At 38.6% G+C, this 17,144-nt stretch overlaps 2 protein-coding genes across 9 annotated transcripts in view; one reads left to right on the top strand and one right to left on the bottom strand.

The window, feature by feature from the left end:
• The window catches only part of dab2ipb (DAB2 interacting protein b), a 791,247-nt gene that overhangs the window by 34,834 nt on the left and 739,269 nt on the right, over positions 1 to 17,144 (bottom strand). The window lies entirely within an intron of this gene.
• The window catches only part of lamc3 (laminin, gamma 3), a 96,022-nt gene that overhangs the window by 18,732 nt on the left and 60,146 nt on the right, over positions 1 to 17,144 (top strand). The window contains exons 3-5 of the mRNA XM_008325779.3: positions 1,714 to 1,844; positions 4,653 to 4,819; positions 16,158 to 16,346. Of these exons, the coding sequence (XP_008324001.1) occupies positions 1,714 to 1,844; positions 4,653 to 4,819; positions 16,158 to 16,346 (487 nt within the window). The remainder of the gene's footprint in view (positions 1 to 1,713; positions 1,845 to 4,652; positions 4,820 to 16,157; positions 16,347 to 17,144) is intronic.

Below are 17,144 nucleotides of genomic sequence, written 5' to 3' on the forward strand. Positions count from 1 at the left end.
AGCGTCCTTTGAAACTGCAGACACAGGCCATGCTGGTGGTATAAATCCAAAGACCATCTCCATTTCAGCAGGGAGGTGGACACTCTGAACAAACTATTCTTTTAAGATGACTACAATTTCGAGGAGAGTATCTAACATTTATCTCTCTGTCTATCAGTCTGTTTGTCTGTCCATCCATCTGTCCATCCATCCATCTACACATCTTTAATTAAAATCAGTTTCCGTTCAAATTTAGTGAAAAACATGAAGGACTTTTAAAAGCTGCCTCAGACGCATCAGAGACCTGTCTTCACATGTTTCCATGGTTATCACAATGTCTTGGCATTTTAACCAAAAATTGAGACTGAGGTCCCTCTGCTGCTGTCTCTTCTCTATCCCACTATCCCAGAGGACAAAATCCTCTGGAAGAAAGCTTCAAAACACACCAGATCACAGACTTTTTCTTTGTTGTCACGTTGGTCTAAACAAGCCAAGAAACTGACAGAAAGTTTCTGTCCTGTAATTTGTTTGAAAGTAGGTTTACAGGTAAGAGATTACTCACGTCATTTTCCTGCTGTACATGGCCTCACTTTTATCTTCCGCCCATGACTGCACTTTCTCTTTGTGTTTCCCTCCCTCTGTACCTTTTACCTTTACAGAGACAGAGAGGCTTAAATCATACCAGGGAAGGAAGTGTTGCAAAGTGTCAGCCATTGTGAAGTGATGCTGTAATGTTCTAGGTCAGGGGGTGTCAAACTCAAATCCACAGTGGGCCAAAATTAAAAATTGGGACGAAGTTGTGGGACAAACTTATTATTTATTGGAAAATTGATTGCAATTGTGCATGTTTTCCTTTTTTCCAGATGTAATGTAGATTTTTTTTCATATGGAAACAAACTTTAGTTTTGTGTGAACATTGAATCTGCAACAACCAAAGCTTAATAATATAAACACATAAGAAATTAAATTTAAAATAAAACATCAAAAAATGTATGTGCTATAACATAGCGCATACACATCTAATACTACAAATCCTGCCAGTATATTGGTGCTGTATACTGGCGGGCCAACCCTAGTACACATTTGATATGATCTCACAGGCCAAATGTAATTACACCGCGGGCCAGATTTGGTCCCCGGGCCTGAGTTTGACACGTGTTCTAGTTTCTATTGTGCATTTCACCCTTTTGTCAAACTTCATTTTTGTCTATTAAATTTGCCTTGAAAAGTTTTAAGACATATGTTACATTTTTAAAATGTGTCTGACTTTAACACCAAAATCTTTTTTTTACTAACCTTCATTGGAATTTTATTTAAATTATTAAAGGTTAATCAAATGATTGCTTTCCCCAATTTTAATATTTTCGAGGTAGTTAAGACATGGAGGTAGGTTATGACCTGGTGAGAAAAAAAATATTTTTCACAAAACATCAAATGCATGAGCAGAATGAAGCACACTGTATATCTAATGATGTCACTGTCCCACTATTTATCTTTGCGCTCTTCAACACATAGTTGATACACATGTTGTCATTTTGACACATGCTTGAGCTTCAAATACCATGTCACGGCCCAGCATGTATCTGTATCTGTGCCAAATGGATGCGAGCGACTGTAGACCAGTTAATACTGTTGACTGCTCCAATATACGTATATAAAGCATTTGGTTCTTTTCAAATGAACAGCAGAAATTCTCTTGCGACTGACTCTGTCTCCATTGGTGTCTCCTCACAGGAATGGGTGACAGCTTCTGACCTGATCATCTCATTGGACAGGATTAACACATTTGGTGACGAGTTCTTCAAGGATGCGAAAGTCTTGCGCTCGTACTTCTATGCTATCTCTGATTTCTCTGTTGGTGGCAGGTGAGGAATACATTAAGGTGGCAATGTCAAACACACACACAAACACACACACAAACACACACAGCCAAAATCCCTGTGTGTCTGATTTTGTATTAATAATAGACGTAAACAGCATCTTCTTACTCAGAGGCAGTTCTTTGTATAGGCTACATAGGCATGTTGTCAAGGGCGACATCTGGTGGAGGGAGCGATGCCTCCATTTTTACTCAAAACACCAAGGTCATTTCAAAACAATCTTAAATCCGTTGAATACTGATTTTCTGCCCCCATTTCTCTTCTTTTAGTCTTAAGAGCTGTTGACCATACATGGCCCTTCGTTCATCTGGTGAAACAACACCCAGAAATCTATCAACTTCTCAAATTTCTGCATACTCCACTTTTAATATTGTTGTAATGCACACATGCACAAAAACATGGCTGCCCAGAGAGGTTTTATGAGATAAACCCAACACAGACACCAACATCTGGCATCAAATGTATGCAGTACACAGGAGAGAGACAGAGTTCTTTAGACGTCAGCACAATGTTCAGTCAAGTCCAATTGGTTTTATAGTTCATTTAAAACAACACCCGCTGACCAGAGTGGAGTGCTTCAGTGGACACTCGCTGACCAGAGTGGAGTGCTTCAGTGGAGGCTGTAGCTATGGCAACAACAACAATCACGATAATCATAATTTATAAGTTTCCATTATGACACCCAAGTATACTTTACAGTACAGTGAAATACACAAAACACAAGAGAACACAAGATAAAAATGCATTGGAAGGATTAAACCAAACAGTAAAATAAAAGACGTGAGGTGAAGGGGAAACAGAGAATGATCTACAGAGGGGGATGTGAGATGGCAGATTTATAAATTATAAGCAAACCCTAACAGTAAGATTTTAGAGTTTGTGATTTGAAGAGGGGCAGGGAGTCAGGGCTGCGAAGGTCTGGTGGACGGGAGTGACACAGCCAGAGAGTAAAACGACTGAAAGGCTTTACTTTCCATGGTGAGGAGGAGGAGGGAGGGGGGTGAAGACCTGAAGAGGATCTGAGAGAGTGAGGTGGTGTGGGGATGAGGAGTAAGTTAGACAGGTATCGACAGGTGAGGTGATGGATGCCTGTAAATGTGAAAAGAAGAGTTTTGTTGCTGTTGGAGGATGGACGTGATGTGACGGAGGGAGGGGGTCTGTGTGATGGTGATCTAACAGAATATGTTTTAATGAGAAACAGCATTCAATTAAACCACGTGCTTCATCCATGGAACCCATAAGGTAGCGTGTTTAGAAAACTGATTATAAAAGAAAGATGGAAAGAAAGAAAAACAACACCTAGCTGTCTGATTTCTATCGCTGAAGTCCTCCAACTTCTTATTACTCAAAGTAACAAGAGAGGACGTAGTGCCAAGGACCAGACTGCACTCTGGAGCGGCGGGAAGAAGTGGAAGATTAAGGAGTTGAGATAAAGCCTTCAGAAAGAATATAAACTTGATCTGACACCTGTCATAAACACTCAGGATCACAGCTGCAGCATGACAAATTACACATCAATGTCACAACACCTGAGGGAGAGGCCTGCTTCACAGCACTGCTTTCAATACAAGGACACATGCCTCTACACCTACACCAGTGTTCCCAGTCCAGCAATCTACATAAGTATCAACGTCACCATCACACAATACAGACTTTAAAGATAGACAAGAAAAAAAGCTGTATGGTTTATGTTGGTGTACCTTAGGAATTCAACACGCTGTCTGTACAGTTAACAACACCAAGGTTCCCCTAATATTTGGCTGAAATGATTCCTCTCCAACAGTCTGCTCTCTGCTCCAGCACAGAGTTGTTGTTTTTATTTTTGTATTGATTTTGAAATGCTAGCTTTTGTCATCCTGGTGAACATAGAAACAAGCCGGTCTGAGCCTCAAGCTGGCATGTACTGGATCTGGATCCAGGGCAGCTGGCTGACTTTGACAGAATCTGCCACTCAGCATCTGTGTTTCCTATCATAGGCATCGACACAGTCGGCAACTCTGTCATGAAGCGGCACACACAACATGCCATCATGCTTCTCAGGAAAGACACAGAAGGAAGAGTTCAAATGAAGTGCATTTATTCTGTATTGGACTGAACCTGAAAGTGCTGTCAAAATCAAAGATTTTCTCATGGTGATTAATTTCTGAAATAAATCAGATTAAAAAAAATTAACACATTTTAATGCTTAAGCCAATCCAATAAATCCACCCTCTAAATCCACCGACATGAGCTGATACTCATCACGGCATTTGTACACACTGCAGGAAAGAGTTTCACAAATTATCTAATGTTTAAAATGGCTAGAATCCATCAACTCTATGGAGTGAAATGTTTTCACCTTAAAAAGATCCTTGTCTCTCACAACAATATACAGATTTCTATTCAGATTTAATTAAATCATTTTAATAATTTATCAGCTTACGTAAAAGCACTGATAAAGCAGAAATTGACATGTTTTTGTCATTTCACTCCTGCACCACTGTACCTGTAAGTGACTTCAGTGAAACATACTACAGTTGCTGAAGTGAAATGAGAATCCTCTCCTAGTCTCTGCCCATCTTTTGCCCATTAAAGATAATGGGAAGTGACAGGTCAATTTGGTGGAAATGCTTCCTGACTTTATCCTTCCCTCTGTCCTCCTCCTTCTCCTTCATCCTCTGTATTCTTTTTTTTTTTACATATACGGTTGAATCAGCAGAGTCAAGTGTGTCTGTGTGGTTTTTGTGTTTGTGTGTGTGTGGTACCTGTTTTTAACTGTCTTGTTTTCCTTTTCCTTCCTGTGTTTTCCTTTAGGTGTAAGTGTAACGGTCACGCCAGTGAGTGTGTGGAAGGGGAACACGGGGCCTTGGTTTGTTCCTGCCAGCATCACACAGAGGGAGCTGACTGCCAGAGGTGTCACCCATTTTACCAGGACAGACCCTGGGCCAGGGCGACTGGGGACTCTGCCAACGAATGTCTGAGTGAGTAGCATGTTTCTGGGCTGCCGTCGCAAACTTATCGGGTTCAGTCTCCTGTGAAATCCACAGGGTGTTAAATTCGAGTGTCAAGCTCTGGCTGTCAAGAGCCAAAAAAAAAAAAAAAAGACTTGGTGTAACACCTTGAGTAAATTTTAGATCCCCTTATGTGCAGCTTTATTTGCTGCATGAATGAGTTGATACAACTCTCCGTCACTTTGAGAGAAAAAAAACAACAGTCACTGTGAGCGTAGCTGGCAGCTGTTTATGGAATCTCTGCTGAGTTATTTCTCAGTCTTTGAATGACTCAGTCTAATTGTTGAACCCTGGTTTGTGCTTGTAAATAACCGTTTAGCATAAACAGGATGCAGTGAAATGTCTCTCATCAGCAGCCACACCTGTTCAGTTAAATCAGGGGTGTCAAACTCAACCATGCAAGGGGCCGTAGTGACCAACAGGGTTAACATTTATTTAACAGTCCATTGAGTGGCCATGATGTGGGTTGATTAGAATTCAAGAAAGAAGAATTTTAAATTAATCGCAGAATTTGACCACTGTATTATAACCTTTCAGAAACAATACTCTTTAAAAAAAGCACATCCATTTTAGGACAACCGTATGTGTGATAAGTTCTGGTGGGCCACATAAAGTGATGTGGCGGGCCACATTGGGCCCATGGACCATGAGTTTGACACAGCACCTGCTTAGATTTTTTGACATGTAGATCTACTTTAACAACTTACTGAAATGTAAATTTAGCGTCTGACAACCTTGAAATATTTAGCCACAACTTCTGTTCTGTTTTGTTGTTGATGTTTTTTAAACTGTCAGTGCAAAAATGCCCAAATATGGTTGATACCCTTGTTATATTGTTTAGCCATTTAAATACAGTATACATTTAGTCAATAGAATAGTCAATGGAATTACTCTTTCAAAGTGAACTCCTCAGTATATTACTTCCTATTGCCACAATATATACAAATGAAAGAATTAGGGCTATTCAAATTTAAACCACACATACAGTAGTCAATACAAAGTCATTTCCGCACCAAATTATAAATGTAAATTACAGCAGCTATATTTCCATTAGCTACTTAATGTGAGAACTGCAGGGAGCTCACAGAGAATGATCTAAAGAGCAGACACCCAGTGAGCAGCAGTTACATGTTTTAATCACTCTTACCTTGATTTCCAACCAGATGGCTTCTACCTTCTAGCATAATACTGTGCCCAACTCAATTACTACAGTTAAATAACAAATACACACATGGCACAGAAAAGGAAACTGTGACGCATAACAATGAAAACACGCCTTTTTATTTTTATTTTGATATGTTTGCTCTTTCAGACATGTAAATAATGTAAATAATGTTTAATGTTGGCTCATTCAATGTTGGTTTTTGCTTCAGTCAAATACAGTAAAAAAAAAATTAGAATAACAGAGTGAAATCCATTTATATCATTGTTGCCTAAATTGCCTTTTTAGACCAGTATTTATCTGGAGTTGCTTTTTCTATTTGGATTATTATTGGTTTAATTAGTAATGTTAGTACATTAATGTGGCCTAGTTTCATGTCTGCGTTTTACCCCTCAGTAGCAACTATATCTTGTTTTAATTGCTATTTTTGCTTCATCATGTTGTAGGATAGTGCGCTAGACTTAAATTACATTTTAAAAGCTCGGGCCAAAATAGATCAAATAAAGCTAAACAAAACCTATTCTATTCTGTTTGAAAAGTAAACCTCGCTCTTTCTTATGCACTACAAATATTAGACCTGACCTCTATGTGACCTGACTTCTGGTTTCATTTTGATTTGATCAGATATCCCCAGTAACACTTGTTGTTGTCACAATGACATTGTTGTTATATACAGTGTTATGGTATTTAGTCAGACACGGTTAAATGTTTATTGTCCGGTCATAATATTGACTGAGAGTTGCAGTTTGGATGTACAGTATCTGTAAGGATTAGTGTGTGTGACACCTGCAGCACAGCATCTCTGTCAGAGCAGATGCTGAGCTTGTCTCACTTCATGTCCGTATTTGCATTTAAAACACCAACAGCTTGTTTCGTGCTTCAACACAATAACTCCAGGAATTAACCACTACATCGTCTGAATTACTTTGTTTTCGTGCCGGCTATGCTCAGCGCATTTAAGTTTTAACCCGAGGGCCAGAGGTGACAGAAATATGACATGGATCAGTGGACCCCGGTCGGCCGGTACCAGCCGTTACTGTGGACCGGTAATATTGTGCCATTATTTCAGGGATAACTACATTTTTTGAAATAAAACATATTTTAGGCTTAATTCTGTTAGTATCAGAGTCTGCACGGCCTATGTTTTGAAACTCAGGTTAATCAGTAAAACTGAAGTACATTTTTCATTGTGTCCCACTGGTCTTTGGCCTGGTACCAAAGGACCTACAGACTGGCACTGGTCCAAGGACCAGGGGTTGGCGACCCCTGACATAGATGTCCCGTGACACTGACAACCCCTGACCCTTATGTTGTCTGCACTTCAAGTTTCCAGTAGTTGGAACATTGCTCTCGCTGTATATATCATTATAAGTGATACATTTTGTCATTTTGTTTTGATCATATTAATTTTCTTGTCAATGTGCCTCACAGATGAGTAGGCCTGAGTTAAATAGGTGTGGAGCAGGTGCAGTTGATTAGAATGTGCAGTTGTTTAATCCATTTTCACTTAATCCATCGTCTGGACTGGTACGCCTGTGTCAGAGAGTGACTGTAAATTAGCATTGTTAGTATAGTGAACTGAGTATGAATGTCACAGGGATAATCGTATAATTCTGTTGGTTAATTCAGGGTTTTTAATTGTGTTTACATTTCATGTTTACACCTGAACTTAACGTGAAAAGAGAGAAAGAAAAGTCTTGAGTCGTATCCACCTTACTTGTTCTGATAAGCCTTTCAGAGGCGATTTTCTTAATATAATAAAATATTTATTGAAATAAGATATAGTCCAAGCTAATGTAATATAATATAAAAATGTACTAGATAGTTCAGTAAATGTCACGACGTTAGCTTTGCAGCTAACTAATCGAGATGCCGGAGCGCTCTGACCCACTCATCATATCCCTGTTATTCAAACGGCTACATTTCTTACCGTGCACCTGTCGAGGATGCACTAAAGGCCAGAGATGTTGGAGAAGAATGGTACACACTCTGCAAGTCGCCAGTCAATCACTGAGCCGACTTTACTCTTTCACAAAACTGTAGGGAGTAAAACATACTATTATTTTCTTCTATACAGAGATGTGAAACGGGGTCAAGAGGGTCTTGCCTCTCTACTTGCTTTTTGAAAACAACCTGTGCTGTAAAAGTGGTAAAACATTTGTGGATTTCAGAGGTCTGAGATATTACTGTAGTTTTAGAAGTTGGGGGAAAACTGCAGTGGAGACAAACTTTACAGTCAGTGTAGAACTGCAATTTGAGAATGCATTCAACTGAAGTAATGTGAAGATAGAGTATTGGAACAAAGAAAACATGCCGTTTACTGATGGTCTTATTCAAATTAAAGGTGTTGGCTTGAATCATTGTAAACAAGTCTATGTTGTAGAAATTATCTTTCATTAAATATTGGAGTGCAGTTATTGCACCTGGGCTACCCTCAAACTTAGACGTCTTCAGCTAACACAAGTATCAATAAAACCAAGAGGTAAATATTTGTGTAAATGCTGTGTGTTTATGAGGAGAGGTTAGGAGGTCTGAGTGATTTCAATCAGCTGGCGTTCTAAAGTAATGCACTTTTTCCAACAAAAGTTGATTCACTCTGTCATAGCTAATCGACCAACTCAGCAAAAACCTATTCAAAAATGTCCTCAGAACTTGACCCCGATTGACCAAATCCTTTTCAAAAGGATCAACCATATAACTGCCCCGGGAACAATTGATCTGGGAATAAATGATTACCGTTCAGTGGCCCATATCTGGAGTACAATGTTAAGAGGATTTCAACCCTCAAACAACTGTAAAACACCACCATTTTACTGACAAATCCTTTTATACCGACCTTTTCTTAAGGTGACACACAGACAACATCTGACATTGGATTGAGTTGGTCAGTCAAAAAAAAGATCAAATCCCTGATGTACTAATGATTTGCTGGACATATTGATTTAAAAAATACCAGACACCCATTTTCCACACAGACACGTAAAAATAACCACTGAGGCAAACTTCTCAAATGTAACCTCATGTCTCCGTTCAAATTCTTCTAACCGTTAGTCACTGTAAACCACAATATAGACTGGATCCTCCCTCTCACCAATGAGTCACAACACAATCAATGGCTCTTTATTGTCTGAACATGAACTTTTTTCCATGCATTCAACTAACACTTCATATCACCTCGTCGCCACTGTAATACTAACGGGTAGCACAATACAGCTACTCCTGCAGCCTACAGTTTCTACATTCAGACGTGCCTCCTGCAGCTAAGTCAGATACACTTTCCTCGCAATAAATCTCAGAGAAAATATTACAAAAGGTGCAGGGAGAGACAATCCACAGCAGATTTTTCCTCTACTGTTGAGATATTGCAGTGAAAATAACACCCTTTTAATCTTTTTATCACCTCTGGTATATATTACCCCAGAGTAAGGACAAATGCCTTATGTGGTCAAGATAATCTTTACAAGTACATACCAATATCTACATTGCCTTTTCTTGGACAAAAGTTTCACCAAACAACAAGATGAACACGCTGTTATGGAAGGCACCATTAGGTATGTTGTTCCTCTGGGGTTCAAACCCTGGACTTTTCGCATGTAAGGCAGATGTGTAAAGCAGGCATGACAACTGTTAAACTACAGGACCATTACCGTACTGCTCAGATGACAGTCCATTATGGTCCGGTATCAGATCAGATCTCAGTGCGTACTGTACATCTCACCCCAAGTTACACCATACTTTATAATGAATCAAAATCAATAACATTAAATTAACATTAACATTAAACATTAAAAATCAAGAATAACATCTTTCTTTCTTCTCTCTTCTTTATTAAATAACACAAAAAACACAAAGTTCAAAAAGTGAAAAATAAAAGTGCAGTTGTAACATCGTCATCACCACCTGTCACGTCTCTGTTCCCCCGCCCCACACTTTGATTCAGTCTTAGGCCCAGTCTGTATTTTTCTTGTTTCATCTCAGATTCTTTACAAAATGAACAAATCTATGTTCCTCTCCAAGCTGCTCTCTGCGAGGGCTTGTTCTTTTTTTTACTTTTAGACAACAAGCCCAGCAGTTGGCATCACAACATGCACCGTTGCATCTTCTTCATGAAAAAATAAATAAAACAAATGAACTTTCAGTGTGTGTGTTGTTTTACCCATGTGCCAGACACACACTTCTTCTCTTTTACCAATAATGGCATCAAGTATGGCATGTGTTATCTTATGTCGCTGTCATATATTTACAGACATAAAAATGAAAAATACATTTGTACTATATTGATCCCTTATTTGGGAAAGTGTTGTGTTAGCAGCAGATATGCTGTTAACAGGCTGCCGCTAGCAAGCGCCAAGCACGTGGTTCCTCTGGGAATCGAACACAGCACTTTGTGCTCTCTGCTTCAGAGGCAGGCATGCACCAAATCATAAACTACAACTGTGATAGTACAATATATCTGTGTTTTTGGAAGAAAAAAAAAAAGGTGCGCTGCCAATAATTTGGACATTGCTGTCAAATATTGAAGCACAAAAAAGCCATTCTGAAGGCTAGGCCTGTGTTTGGCTTTTATGATCACCATTGCCACTGCCAAAGGAGGCTCACAATTCTTAACAGAACTGGCAAAAATGTCAAGTTTTTCAAGCAGATAAAGTAATTACTTATCAATAATTGTGGCCTCAGAAAATTCAAGTGTGATTGAAAAAAAATGTTTTTTTGTATTTTATTTTATAACTATTTGTCCTCAAAACTAGTGTAATTTTTTTTTTTAGTTAGTTACTACTAAAAATGTGCAAAGTTGTTTTTTTTTTTTAGTTTAGTTACTACTAAAAATGTGCAAAGTTACCTCCTGTGTCCAAGACAATGACTGCCTTATTCACATTCTCCCTCAAGGCCGTCTGTGATGCACATGCTCTGTGGTCTTCGAGACAGGACTGATGAAAGCCAAGTCTGGAAGCTGTGGTTTTGTGTGGGCGGACTGGTACAGTAAATATGGTCAGGATGGAAGAACACAGGCTTACCGCAGTTTACAATTGGTAGTTGTTACAGTATGTGGAAACCTTTTGAACACTGGGCTGTGGGACTATGGTTTTTGATAAACACTGGCCATAGCTATTCTTCTGGGGACAGTTGTTGAAAAAATACTATTGGAGTGGGGACACTATGTCCTTGTGGGTTTCATTTTACAGGTTTCCACTGAGTGAGCGGGAAGGCTGAGGTACAGAGGGTATTTTGAGGCTTTAGTTAGAGGTTAGGATTAGAATTAGTGTCAGATTAGAGGGATTAAGATAAGGCATATATTTGAAATAGTTACAGTTCGAGCAAGGGGCGTTTGTGTATGTCTCTGATAGGGCAACAATCATAATCACGATTATTGTTATGATCCATATTGAAATCATGATTATTCAAAATGATTATCCATTGAGATGAGAATTTGCTTTTATTGAACTTTTAAACTGGTGAACACACTTCTACCTGCTGTTATTTTCCTTTCTGCTCCAGCCATATAATTTACATTTACATTTTTTTTCCCATATTTGGGACTCTTGATTTAACTTGATTAATCCACATCTCTGTGATTAATCTGATTTTAAAAATGTAATCATCAACAGCCCTCAAAGAGATTTTTGTCAACAGTATTATCTATTTGTTAATAGTTATACTGTAGATCTACAGAGTCCGTCCTGACTTTGGTTCTAATTTGGTCTTTGATCACGTCAGCTGCAGAGTTAGATATGTTCAGAGCAATGAGATGAGACATTTTCAGTGGAAGCTGTGCTCTCCACCGTCTGTGGATAAAGCCGGTCACCCACGGAGAGCTGGGTGAGGAGGATAACTCTGCCCCTCGCAGGTTCACTGGGAGCAGGCTGACTGAGATGAGAGGCAAAGCAGCCCCTCAGAAATATAGATGACTGTGTGCATTTTCCTTTATGGCCTCAAGTTCATGTCATTTTAAGAGGGAATTATACATGAGATTAAATTAATTGTACAGTCCTTCTTTAGAGACAAAGAGAAAAAAAAAAAGGACCGACTCACATTATACAGTAGGAGCAGCTTGGATTTCCACCCCATCATTGTTTATTTTACACCAGCTATAGAAGGTGTTTTCTTGGAAGTTCTGCCGACACACTGACGTCTTGTCTCCGAGATGTCAGTATATAGTGACCTACTGTATTTCTTAGCTGACAATGACATTTTTCTCCTACACCTCTGATTCAAGTATTTCAATAACATTTTGTCCTCAGGCACGTTGACTTGTTTCTGACCCTGAAATGCATTTTTGTTAGGAATGTAATTTTCTAAAGCAGTGGTTCTCCAACTTTTTCTACTCTGTACCACCTGAGAAAACACTGATCTCTCTGAGTACCACCATGATGACCAACATTAGAATACAGCAGCGTAGGCCTTCACTGTTAGCTTCCACCACACAGGAGAGATTAGTTGATCAGGAGAGATCAACTAAAAATGTAAATGTGAAAATATGAATTTTCCCCACGTACCACGAGAGAGCGCTCAGTTACCACTGGTGGTACGCGTACCACAGTTTGAGAGCCACTCAAACTAAAGTATCCCAACAGCAGTGCTGTGTGAAGACTGATTTGACATGGCTGTTTGTGTTCAACGGTGTGAAATTGAAGTGAAGGAATCGTCATGTAAATGTCTTCCCTGTAAAAAACAACAACAAGGTGATTAGCAGCTATCGTGTAGCTGTGTGATATTTAGTCATCATTTGACCTTGACATTCCATATGATAATCAAACGTAGTGCAGCTACGTTTGATTAGTGTGATTAGTGTTATCAGTGTGAATATTTATACGTTTTATAAATATCCAGGTTTTTGAAGACACTGTGAAACGTTGGTTTGAACTCTTTCTTCTAATTTAACTTGGATTTTTTTTCCTGCCGACCTTTGGTGCGAAATTTCTCAGACATACAGAAAAATAGATAGGAATAAGTAAAGAGCTGGGTAATGAAGTGGGAACAGCAGGTAATTTAAACATGGGCAAATGTACCGTTCATCTGTACTCGCTGTGCAGTTTGCCCTTAGGCTTATTTCAAAATTATGGATAAAATGAATTTTCTTACTCAGGGTTGCAATTCTTAACCTTTTTAAACCATGAGTTGTTAAAGGTTTTCGTCAAAGCTTTGTAAACTCATGGACAGCATAGTCTTTTCAAACCGTGGGTGTACAGACCTCGTACCTAGTAGTACACGAGGGCTTTGAAGGGTTCCCAGAAAATGAATTTTATTTGATTGTTATTTTAAAAGAAACTTGGTTTTATGTTTTATTTTGTCTCAGTCGCTTTTAGTTTTAATGTCGAACCGTTGTATCAGGACTTATTTAAATTAAATTATTTCTTCACGGTGAGTTTTTTGTTTGTATGATTACAGATTTAGAAGAAAAATGTGTCTTTGTTCAGTTTGTTTTGAAAAGTATCTTGTAGAAGAAGTCGTTTTACACAAGGGCAGAGAGTGAGAGTTATTTTAATGATTTTAATTTCCTTTGTGCTACACAGAAAAGTAGCTTGATTATTTTTATATCAAAGGTCATTACGTAAAATCATTACTTTTAATGTTTCTCATCCTAAACGGGATTTTAGATGCAGAACTGCGAATTTAGACTCTTCGGAGGATAATGGATTTTTTTTCATTGATGTTATCACAAAATAGTTTTTTTTTTAATTTTGTTTGTGTCTTTATCATTTGTTATGTTTTTATATGTGACCACTTTTCTGACAATTATTAGTACAGGCTGCTGATAATATGACCAACACCGATGTGGTACACAAGACAAAAAGGTTGGCATGCAATGGGCTAAATCTCATTTGTGTCATTATAAAAGTTTCACCTTGCTGAAGGATACAAAACACCTGGTTCTGAAGAAATCACTGGTGCAGAGACAAAACTACTTTAATAAGATAAAAATAAAAGTGCATCCATTTCCTTGTTCTACCTGTCACTGGCAGACAGAAAATTCAGCTGTTACTTTTTTTTTTTTTTTTCACATCAACTTCTGTTGCCCCATGGGCAGAGCAATCAGAGACGTGATAACAAGATACTCAACATTGGCCAAATGACACGTGTTGTGTTCAGAAGATTACATGAACCACTCCACAGTTCTGCAGGTTTCCACTCCCGTTCGTTTTGTCAGAGCTACCATTCCAGGAACAGTCGATGTGTTTTATGGAACTGTCTTCGATGACAGAGATGTAGCAGGAGAGGACGTGGAAATGATGTTTTGTTTACTCTGTTGTAATATGTCTATGTAATACATTCCTCAGTGTCAGCAAATTGATTAGTGCAAATATGTCCACGGGGCAACGTTGACTGACAATAGCACATAAGGTCATGTTTTATCCAGAGGGTTGTGGGTACAATTTTCTGAATCGTAGTAGCCCTCATGTTGCTGTTTGGCATTGACAGAAGGTTTATTGAAAAACATTAAGAGTTTTGCAGTCGGGAGTTGAAGAGGAACATGTGACTTGTAGAATAGAAAGATAAGACCATCATAAAATATTTACTAAATAAAAATAATTAACCTTTTCTAAATAATCCTACAATTTGAAATATGTTCTTGTCATAGTTGTCCTGATACAAATTTTTGAAAAAAACAAAACAAAAAACCAACACGTACATGCATTTTCATTCTGTACTCATACTGAGTACTGTCACTTGAATGGAAGGCAGTGTAATTATACAGTAGATGGCACAGCTGTGTGGGTGACAGTGGAGGTGCAGTGTGTGGGTTTGAACCCAACTGAAACCACAGACAGGAAATTACACACAGATAGTTTTTTCTTTTCATTATCATGACACAAATTCAAGCAAAAAGTATCTAAAATAATCTGTATTAAACAAAAAGCCTTGAAACTAAAACCGTAAAAACTGAGTAAAAACTAATGATAAAGTAAATGAAAAATAATGTAAAATATATGAGTAAAAGTAAAAACAAACATCGCTAACACAGACAACTGAACAGAAAGTGAGCAGAGCTTTTACACCATTGTCACATTACTTTAAAAAAAAATTAAAAATACTTAATACTATATATTATTAATACTATAACCACAATGTCATTTTAACTAGCACTTTTTTCGTTAAGTATTAATAGCTCATTTTAACCAGCACTTTTTTCGTTAAGTATTAATAGCGTCTGTAACATCGTGTCAGGTCAACAGGTGTTGACAAATATATTTTAGTAAGTTTTACTAGATATTATTACTAGAATTATTGATCATAATTTCTAACTTTAGGATAAAATATATATTATCAGTACCTCAAAAAGCAGTGCTAAGCAGTATCAGGTATTTCATCCACACAGCCAGATCACCTGACATTAGTAGATACAGAAATTCAGAACTTCTTTGACGGTCGCACAGGAAATTTCCTGTGAACGTTATGTGAGGGCAATTATGTTTCTGTGAAGGCAATTATTTTCAGAACAGATTCACAGCAGCAGACCAGTAACAGAATATGAATGTTTTGTTTTGTTCTTTTTTTTCTTACCACAGGTGAACTGTTATCAACCAATTAGGCTTTAATTTATGCAAAATGAATTTAACAAAATGAACCAAATTAACCACCTTCTCTGCTAATTACATATTTGTTTATTTTTGCTTTGAAGCAACTCATAACCACTTTTTAATTTTTCAAGGTGAGTTTACTTGGGTTCCTCATTAGCATGGATGAATAATCATGTTCTTTTTTACCAACACAACAGATATCTTGATTCATAATAAATTGGGCAATTTCACCTAAATCCCTCCTCAGGGCAACTGGTAAACTGAGGAGGGATTTGATGTGAGGGTGATGGTGTGATATCAGCTGAGTAATTTGCTCTTGTATAAACATGAATTACTGCTATCTAAGTGCCCCCTGACAGCCGATTGGCTCCTCATTAGGCCGGTGTGAAATGAGATTAGCAATGAGCCTGTAAAATATGATCCAATCCCAGAACGCATAATCTCTAACACACACACACATGATCATTCCCTCCTCCATGTCCCTCCCCTGTGTTTATTTTTGTCTTCCTTCCTTTTACCTTCTGTCTGCTTCTCCCCCTGTGACTCCTCATCCTCTGTTCTCCATGTCTCTCCTCACTTGACCTTTTGCTCCTTCTCTCCCTTCCTGCTTTCCCTCCCTGTCTCCCAGAATGCAACTGCAGCGGCAGATCGGACGAGTGCGTGTTTGACACGGAGCAGTACCGCAGCACAGGCAGTGGGGGGCGGTGCACGAACTGCAGGGACAACACTGACGGACCCCACTGTGAACGCTGCCTGGAGAATCACTACAGGAAATCCTCCTCCGACGTCTGCCTTCCCTGCAACTGCAACGTCAAAGGTAGGAGCAGCAAAGACCGCACCTACAGTGACGACAGTTTCATACACCGTCGGTTAAACTGTGACGTCCACATGAAGCAGGACTTGACTGCAGGTAGAAACTAAGTCAGTGAGAAATGGAATTGCTGCAACTTTTACAGCCAGAGTTGATCAAATTTAAAAGGGATTCTTCAGTAATTAGTCAAACTCCACAGTAGAGTTTTGTCCCAATTTATAATTTATTTTAGTTTAGTTTTTGCAAATCAACCGATTTCTTGTCTTAGCTTCCCTACAGAGGCCCTAAAAGACATGGAAAAAATAAATTAAACGTTTCTAGTGACACCAAGATACTTTCTTGTGCGCACTAGAAACGTTTCATGTCCTTTTGGGGCTCCATACTACCTTCATGAAGAAATCCAAAGTTTTTTGGAGTCCCACTGTTGTAAGCTGATACAGTTAACTGACAGATCTCAGCAGAGTGACGTGATGCTCATTTAACTGTTTTACTTTTAGCAACAGGTCAGTTAATGTTTTGGTTCCTAATTACTTTATCCTCATTGTGAAGAAAGAAAGAAAAAACCAGAGGGAAAACCAACAAAAGCATTAGCTACAGCATCCTTCCCTTTGTGTTTCCCAAACAGCATGAGCTGATTACACAGAGCTGTTGGAGTCCATTATATTGATCAAAGGTTAAAGCTGACTCCATCAGACATCCCTTTTTTTCGTGTTCACGTTGCCCCGGTGGAGCTTTTTTCTCCATTAACCAAAGCGTTGTTATGTCAGCTACTGTATGTCTGAAGGCTGGATCCACACCTACATG

The sequence above is a fragment of the Cynoglossus semilaevis genome, chromosome 14, assembly GCF_000523025.1.
Source record: "Cynoglossus semilaevis isolate Cse_v1.0 chromosome 14, Cse_v1.0, whole genome shotgun sequence".
NCBI lineage: Eukaryota > Metazoa > Chordata > Actinopteri > Pleuronectiformes > Cynoglossidae > Cynoglossus > Cynoglossus semilaevis.